The sequence below is a fragment of the Pteropus alecto genome, unplaced genomic scaffold, assembly GCF_000325575.1.
Source record: "Pteropus alecto unplaced genomic scaffold, ASM32557v1 scaffold161, whole genome shotgun sequence".
Lineage (NCBI taxonomy): Eukaryota > Metazoa > Chordata > Mammalia > Chiroptera > Pteropodidae > Pteropus > Pteropus alecto.
In genome coordinates this window covers 5,610,777-5,620,050 of record NW_006432943.1, presented here as the reverse complement: position 1 = coordinate 5,620,050, position 9,274 = coordinate 5,610,777, and the positions used below count along the sequence as shown (strand labels likewise).

Sequence of the window (9,274 nt, the reverse complement as noted above, 5' to 3'; positions counted from 1 at the left end):
CACACACACACACACACACACACACACACATACAGACACACAGAAACACAGACCATAAAAACAATTAAAGACTTTTTGTTTATATTTTTTTTAAAAAAGGTCATACTTAACAGAGAGTTTCTGCAACTTTCTTTTCTCAATCAATACATCTTAGACATATTTTCATATCAATATATATGGATTTTCCCATTCTTTTAATGATTGCATACTATCTTATTCTATGTATATACCCTAATTTAATTATTGTACCATTGGTTGATGAGCATCTAGATTGAATACAGTTTTTCACTATTATGAACAATGATGAAGTATCTAATTTTGCACATGCATATCTTTGCACATTGATGCTAGTATTTCAGTAGCATATAGTCCCCAAAAGTAGAATTGTTGATACAAACTTTCTAAATTTTTACAGATACTACCAAATTTTCCTTATCAACTCTTAAAAGGGGTATTTTATCACAAGTAACTTTTTAATTCAGATTATAAGGAATTAGAAGAAAGTCTTTCAAATAATAGAATAGTGTATATTATCTAAATGTAATCAAAAGGCTTCTCTTTAATTTCCTACCAGTTTGCCTAAGGAATATTTTTTTCCTAAGTAATTGATAATTGTGTTCAGATCAAACAATTACATGACTTTTTCAACTTTGGGACAAGTATATTAAAAAGAAAGTTGTAAATGCTTATAATTGTTCTATAAGAATAGTAATGAGAAAATTAGCAAATATGTCCTCATTTATCATTTCTCAAAGAGAATATATTATAAAAGTTAATAACTCAATTTCTAGACTCAAAACTCAATCATTCATTCAATGACTATTTATTGAGCATTTACTGTGTGCCAGGCTCTGTTCTTTCTAGGTGTTAAACATATGGGTGAACAAGACAAAGAAGACCTCTGTGCTCTCCTGCAGCTTACATTAGGGTCATGGAGATAAAAATAAATTGACTAATAGAACAATTTCAAAAAGTGATAACCAAACAGAGTATTATGAGAAATTACTGGGGTGGAGGAGCAGGGTTTCTTTTAGACTTGATGGCCAAGCAAGGTCTCTCAGAGAAATTGACATGTGGGATGAGGCTTAAATGACAGGAATGAGCTAGCCAGGGCAAGATCTGAAGCCGAGAAAGAACAAAATTCCTAATGTGGAAACACATTCAGCCTGTTCGGAAGGCTAGTGGGCTAGCCTGTGACATTCGATGTTGTAGGAGATAATTGGGTGAGGCAATTAGGTAGGATTTTTAGGCCATTGGGAGACGTGTGCTTTCTATTCTAAGCCACTAGATTGTATTAAGCATGAAAGTGGCATGATCTACTTTACATTAAGAGACAATTCTGGCTAATATACTGCTCACCACTTATTATTAAGCATGTCCTTGGACAAGCTACATTACCTTTCTTAGCTTCAGTTTCCTCATTTGTAAAGTTGAGATAATAATATTATGTGTTACATGGAGTTGATCTGAGGATTAAGTGAGGTAATGGATGAAAAGCATTTTGCACATTGCCTAGAACATAATAATTGTTCACTAAATGATCTCAACTAAATCACTTTTATATCATTAAGATAATATTGAACAGAACTGAGCATAATTCATTATCCCCAATTATGCAACATAATAAAAAATATCCTTTAAAATTAGTCCGATTCAAATTCTCTAATATTGAAAGTCTAGATATTTCATTATTGAATCAACATTCAGTCCCTTCTTTTTTGCTGATCCTATAATACAGCCCCTTATATTCATACATACTAGATTGTATGTATTTGTATTACCGCTAGAGCCTCAATGCTCAGTACATTCTATATAAGGGAGGCAAGCAGGTAGGTAGGTGGAAGAAGGGATTAACAGATATGTGGAGATTAAAAATCATAAAGACAAGAGAAAAGAAGGGAGTGTTTTAAATTAAAATATTTTTTAAAAATAAAGTTTTTAAATGATGAGTGTATAAAATGTATAACTGATCATTTCTTGCTGTGTTTATTATTCTATTTGTGCATTTACATAGTACCAGACATTATGCTAAAACCCTAACAGAAGACACATAAGTACTTACTGCCTTCTAATCTTGCTTCATCTCTACTGAAAATATTTAGCAACATTCTGAGAAACAAGAAAGAGGTACTTCTCACATTTACCAAGGTATTGAAGAATTACAAGTAATACAACCAAAATTGTGAAACCTACTGCACTCAACCTTTGAGTGTCTCATGTACTCAGATCTACTTGTCACTGTGATATGTGACATCGAGAAAATTGATATGTGGAATTCCAATTTCTAGGCTTTGAAACAAAGATCCATGATACTTGTGGAAACATTTGTTAACAATTATCTTTCATCTAAATATGCAAACTGTTTCTACACACTTGAAAATGTATAATGGATGAAAAGTGACTCTATACCCAAATATAGAGGACTGAGAAATTTGAGAAGTTACACATTTAATTAAATAAAATTAGTAAAAGAACAATGAGGTACAAAAAACAATATCCTCTAATGGAGACTATTCTGTGATATACAACATTCTATGCATTGTCTTTTTCTGATCTTTATAACATTTCTCTTAAGAAAACCTCGTAGTTTATATCTGCAGTATATAGAAAAAAAAAAAAACCCCACCATGCTGAGTAGATGATTTGACCCAGCTCTCTAAATCAGTAAATGGTAAAACTGGAACTTTAGCTCAAATCTTCTTAGTGAACTTTCTGCCACCCCAAACTAATTTAACGTGCCACAAATTGAGCAATTCATTAAAACTGCATGAATTTCTATTTAAAGACAGGTGTGCAAACTATGTATAAATAAGTTGCAAATAGCATTATTAAAATTCTACCTGGAATATTATAAATCCTTTCAAGCAGGACCATAATCTCTTTATATAAGCACAATATTCCCCTAACCATTAAAATACTACACATTCCCTTGCTCCAGCTAATCATAACAAGGCTTTCATTTCTTGAATACATATGTGTCAGACTCTATCCTACATTTTCCACATTCGTTGACTTCAGTTCTTAACAACAATCTTATGATTGTTATCATCATCATCATCATTATTATCAATCTTTTGATTGTTATCATAATCATCATCATTATATAGATGGAAAAAACAGAAGCATAAAGAGGTTAAGTAACTTGTCCATGACCATTTGGCTAGTAAATTGATTCGGTGACTCTTAACAGCAATATTATGCTGCCTCTTGAAATGGAAGCCTTGTTACCCAAGTCCAATCTCTCCCCTGTTAGATTCAATCAATGATAAAGAAAGAATCTCTAATTTAGATTAACAATTTAAACTTTTTATGTGCATCTCTAAGCAATGTTAATCTTGTCAATCAGCGACTACACTTCATCTTCAAAGTGCTGGAAGACCCACATGTAAAGTGTCTAACAGAGAAACTGGCACAGCATATGCAGGTGATAATTACTGAGAGTCTACTATGTGTTTGTCATTATGCTAAGTGCTTTTCTCTATATTTTCACTCCATAAACGTTAACATTTTTCCTTTTTCTCCTAATGGATAGGCTAGATCCAAATCCATCTCTTCGTAAATTTACTTGGGCAGTAGAGAAAATTTATTTTCATTAAGGCAAGCACACTGTTTTATATGGGTTATAAGGCAATATTATTGTTCTGGCCCTTGAAGAAATCCAGGTGCACATAAGAAAGAATGGAAGGGAAGTCATCAATAAGAAGACTGAGGTTGTAAGCTTGACTCCCCACCAATAGAGAGATTTCCTGTCCAGGAAAAGTAATACTTCAAGCACAAATAAATTAAAAGTTTATATAAGTTCTCTCCCTGAGTCCGTTTAAATATTATGTTTTCTTGACATTTTTAAAGAAAAAAAAATCAATTTATTAAAAAAACTGTATTCACACATAACTTTTGAGAAATCCACATATTATGCAAAACAAAGTATACCAACCTCCCCTGGTAAAACTACAGTTTGGAGAAATTTGATTTTGAAATGATGCTAACCCATTCATTAATTTTACAAGAACTGAGCAAGAACTATCTTGCATACTTTGCATTAAATGATGTAGATATAAAAATGAAGAAGAAAATCTCCCTTCCACTATGGAACTCAGAGTCTAGTAAACAAAACTGACCCCATGGAAAGCAGCCATTCTTTGAAATATGGCAATGACTACTTCCTACTTGCCACAATGGGTTCGAACGACATAGAAATGATCATATGAAATACAATGACATTGGCTTGGAAAAAGCTGCACCTTTTACAAAAAATATATATCTTATAAAAGATGTGATATATGTGTGCGTATGCGTATTATATATGTTGATTACATATATATTATATATATATAATACATATATATATATATATGGTATAACAGAAAACAAGTTTCTTCTTAAAGGTAAATATATTTAGCATCAGTGGACCTCAGAGTAAGACTGGAAATCCAGGATGTCTGCTGAATCTAGTTAACTATCCAAATAGATCCATATCTTTCTCCTGCCTAATGTTCTTCAAATTCCTAGTTCATTAATATATTACATCTAAACAAGAAAGCTATAGAACTACTTACAGTAACAGGAGAAAGGTAGGAAGTAGTGAATATAAAACTAAGGCAGAGTTTTGGGTTTCATTGTGCATTCCACAACCAATATGAATGATATTGATTTTCAGATTATCTGTTATTTTGTATTACTCATACCTCCTTTCCCCTCTATTAGTGAAGAGAACTGAATTGTCTGTGCATTTGCTTGATTCCACTGAGAGGCCTGAATCGCCACTTGGAATATCAATCATTCTTTTAAGATTAGTCTGTACTAAAAGCTTGCAGTGAAATGATAATGCACTAACCTGTCTCCAGTTAATGGCAAAATAATGGTCGCTTGAGAAGAAAACACAATGAAAGATAATCTCATTTGAGGGCTGCAAAATAAGAAGAGAGGCAGTTAAAACATTTTTAAAAGAAAGATTGATACAATACAAACGTATAGCTAGGGAGTCTCATTTAAAATATGTCTCACTGAATGATCCAGGCTCCTTTTAAATGGAACTCCCTAAGTAGATACACTAACTCTGCTTAACATTACTGCATAAGTCACTTTGGATTTAGTCAGTGCTTCTAACACCCAAGCACTCCTCCATGACTCATTGGACCTTTTAGGAGGAGTCTAACTAGAAAGATAAATTCTAGGCTAATGCAAAAAAATTCTTTTGTAGAAAATGCTAGATGTTCTTCCTCATCTTTTTAAAGGAGGCCAGACCCTTCAGAGTGATTACTGTTAGCAATATTTAGGCTGGAGAGCAGTCAGTTTGATTTAATTACCATAATGATGACATGAGTTCACAGAAAAGTTATTCTGAAGTAAGGATACTTAAGGAGTGCCATGGACAATGTGAAAGAGACTAACAAATCCCATTTTAAGTAAGCATTTTCAATTTTCTAAGTCTCTAACGTCATAGTTCTGATCGTCAACAATTGCCCCAGTTAGCTACATCTTCTAAGCTTTAAGCATTTATCTCACAGAATGGTTCTTATTTCTAAGACACTCTTTACAACCATTACTAAGAATTGAAACTGAAGATATGAAACTAACATTTATAAACTGAAGATGAAAATGATCTCAAAGGCTCATACAAACTTTGAAAGTAATTCTCTTCAGTAGTCACCCTTTATTTACTTACTACAATATACTGTTAGTAACCAAGGAAGTAACCTTGAGCCAGAGAACTGGGTATGACAGAATTCCAACTTGCAAACCAGACCAAATAAATAAGAGCCTCACTTCTTTAAAATGCTATATCGTAATGATTCATTGCTTTCAATCAGAATCTATGTGATACTCTTGAATTAGAAAATTTATAAACAACTGTCTCTTCTGCCTTTGACATTGAAGGATATAGGGCCTTATTTTTATTTCTTAGACAGTTTTACCTTAGATTCTATTCAGAAATAAATGTTATACTTGGCTTCTTAAACAGGAGACTGATGATTGAACATGGACAAGCATACATTTTTATAGGGATGAGTTTACTGCTGCCAATAACTGAAAGCAAGGATTGCCTAGGCCTCTACAGATTGTTGAAGTTACTTGCAACATGACTTTCAAAATGTTTTGATCATCCAAGCCTGTTTTACAGAAAACATTTGGGCTAACAAGACTGAAAGAAGCAATATTTAATGATACAGCTCGTTTTCATGTCCTTTCCATTATCTTGATAAACTTGTATTTACTCATTGCATTTTATTTTATTTTTTTAAGAAAAAGGAGAGGGAAAAAAGCCTCAAAAGCCTGGTGTCCTGGGGCTATTTTTAAATAGGAATGCCACTAATTCCTAGTTACCTCTAAATAAGAGAGTCAGCTGGATTTCATAGCAGCTATGCTTTTTATAGGAGAAGAAACTAGTCTTTCTTAGTAAGGTTTATTGCATATAAAGAACAGTTAAATTTTAAACCAGCCACACACCCACGCATTGTGTAAACACAAGTCATTTCTTTAAACATATACACAAATGCCTTTTCTAGTAGTGGGTTATTAACACATGTTCATTCGAAGTTTACCAACACTTGTTTTTTTTTGGTTTTTTTTGTTGTTGTTGTTGTTAATGAGGACCTCTACAGTGCTAAGGATTGTGTGGAAAGGAAAATATATTATGGATACTGTTAGCATAAAAATATTTTAATGTGATAAGTTATGAGGAAGCATAACTGAAATTCAACACAGATGAAAATTCAGAAAGGAAAATACATTTAGAATAGTATTTGAAGATGCTTCCTCATAGCCTGGGCCAAGTTTTGGAGATCCAGATGAAATAAGCACTCAACAACTGAAGACTGTCCTAATAACTACTTATGTGTAATAACGATCTTGAGGAACTTAATAATCGACATTTCAGTAAAGGCTTTTCCTGCAAAAGGTTTCAAAAAAGGGATAACCCTACATTTTGGTCTACTTCCCTCCTCCTCTAACTCCCCTGCCTAGAAAAGTAAAGTGGGAGAAATACCTCACAAATCTCTCTGTAAGTTGCTGGACAAAATTGTAAATTTCAATCCAGTTATTTGCCACACTCCCAGACCTGAAAAATGAAATTGAACATATCAGAAAAAAACAAACATTTACATTGAGGTAAACTGGCCTCTTCTAAAAGCAAAGTAACAATATCACTAGCTGAAACTTAGGTGCTACAAGAATCAAGAAAGTCAACCCAACTTCAGGAACACCTGCCTGCTAACTGTTTGGAGTAGGATCCCAGCTCTTTAAACACAGCCTTCCTACGCCGGAAATGCAAACCACGCTGGGTACGCTAACCCTTGGCTTTTCCTAGTATAAGACCAGGCAAACTTTAGCCAGTGCAGCAGAGTAAGGACAGAGAGGCCGAGGAAGAGTCCTGTCTGGGTTCCATTTCCATTTCCGAAAGGCCCCTTGACTGGCAAGCAGTGACTACCTCATCTCCCCTCAGAATCTAGCAGCTCCAGGGTCCTATCACCCCGACTCTTTCAGGCCGCCACAGATCCGAAAGCACTTGCCCTCCGCACGGAGACTGCAACAGGGCACCCATCAAAGGGTTTCTAACACACCCCTCCCCAGGGCGCACACACATTTCAGCTTCTTCCCCAGCCACAGTTCATCCAATGCCACCCACACCAGAAGACCCTGGACCTCCCTCTAGCACTCACTTGTCCAGGACGAAGTAGAGATCAAAGGCTCCTCTGCAGGAGGGCTGCTCCTGGGCTCTCAGCAGCCCCCCAGGACCGCAGAGCGCCAGCAGCCACAGCCCCGGGACCAGCCAGCTCCCGGGACTGTGGGCCAGGGACAGTCCCGCCACCATCCTGCGGCCAGGGGCCTGCGATTCCGTCCTGCTCGCAGCCCCCTCGGCTCGACTCAGTGAGGACACTACGGTGGTAGGAGTTACCAGGGATCCTGGGGTGGGAGACAGCGAGCAACTAGGTCGCTGGCGCCTGGGGCAGCGGAACCCACTAACTGACGGAGGGAGAAATGGAAGGAGGGAGGTCCTAGGAGGACAAAGGGAGACTCTGCAACCGACTGCTTCAGCTGCCGCCGGAACTCCTGACGAATCCCAGTGGAAGAGCGATCCAGTCCTTCCCCTCCGGATTCCGGAGAGTTCCTGCAGACAATGAGGGCCCACGGCGACAGCTCTCAAGAGAAGTTCCTCCCCCGCCTCTGGCCCAGCGTCTAGCGCCTGCCTCGGACCCGGACCGAGAGTCCCATTTCTCTGGGTGGGCTGAAGTCTGGCTGCTGCGGCGCGCTGCGGGGCGGGCGCCTCCGGGTCGCGGCGACGGCAGCACAAACTTGGAGTGGAAGTCCCTGTCTTCTGGTTCCCTTCCTCCGGCGATCCAACTCCCCTCTGCACTCCAAACTTTCTTCCTTGTGCTCTGCTCTGGCACAACGCAGCCGGGCGGTCCTCTTTAGGGGAGGAGGCTGAGCGGGCCCTGGGCTAGTGGTTCGGACAAGCCACTCCAACTAAAGCCAAAAGCGCGATCTGGCCAAGTCTCATCTAAGTGTGTCAGTGTGCGCCTGAGGGCGAGGGCGGGGCCTGATCTGAAGCCTGCAAGCCACACACGCACAATTGTGGGTTCGTGCCTGAGCTGAAAATGACTAACGCTTGCCAAATTTTGGAAAGGAGAGAAGGACTTTAGCAAAACAAATGTCCTGTAGAAACTAAACATACCCATAGATACTGCAGGGCTGGCTTATTTCAGCAGCTGTGCAGAACAGTCCTCTGTGTGGCTGGGAGATTGAAAACTAGCAATTTCAAGGGAGGCGATGGTCTCCTCACTCAACCCCACCCTCACTACCACAAGCACACAGTTTTTTACTTTGAAACTGCTACCTAGGAAGGCAACTTCCTCTTTTTCTATTATAAAGCTACTTTGTACTTTCATTTCACCAAGCCAAGAAAAGGTGGGGGGAGAAGGTGCGCACAAAACTCTTTAGGAGTGGAAAATTTTACTTCCGAATATTTCATTTCACTGTCATTCATCCCAAGATCCAGATATTAAGAACTTCGTCTCTGAGCAAACTAGGCCACCCATGCCAGACTTGTGAAGGAGCTGGAGTTTGCATGCACTCACATTCTGGAAGTACTCATTCCACACTCCTCCCATTCCCTTCCTCTCTCCCCATGACTTCTACCTTCCCTTTGTTAAAACTGGTTTTTAGAACTTACAATCTCTAAATTGGCTTTTAGAATTTAGGATCATTAACAGTAATATGAGGTGTCACCTCCTCCTTTGTCTTTTCACTAAATCAATGCTTTATGATAAAAAGTTCA

General features: G+C 37.7%; 1 protein-coding gene across 1 annotated transcript in view; it reads right to left on the bottom strand.

Moving 5' to 3' along the window:
- ANTXR2 (anthrax toxin receptor 2) overlaps nt 1–8,437 on the bottom strand; it is a 140,155-nt gene extending 131,718 nt beyond the window's left edge. Inside the window, exons 1-3 of the mRNA XM_006907619.3 lie at nt 7,659–8,437; nt 6,986–7,057; nt 4,835–4,906 (exon numbers count right to left, since the gene is read on the bottom strand). Of these exons, the coding sequence (XP_006907681.1) occupies nt 4,835–4,906; nt 6,986–7,057; nt 7,659–7,810 (296 nt within the window). The 5' untranslated portion in view covers nt 7,811–8,437. The remainder of the gene's footprint in view (nt 1–4,834; nt 4,907–6,985; nt 7,058–7,658) is intronic.
- Between the last annotated feature and the right edge of the window lie 837 nt (nt 8,438–9,274).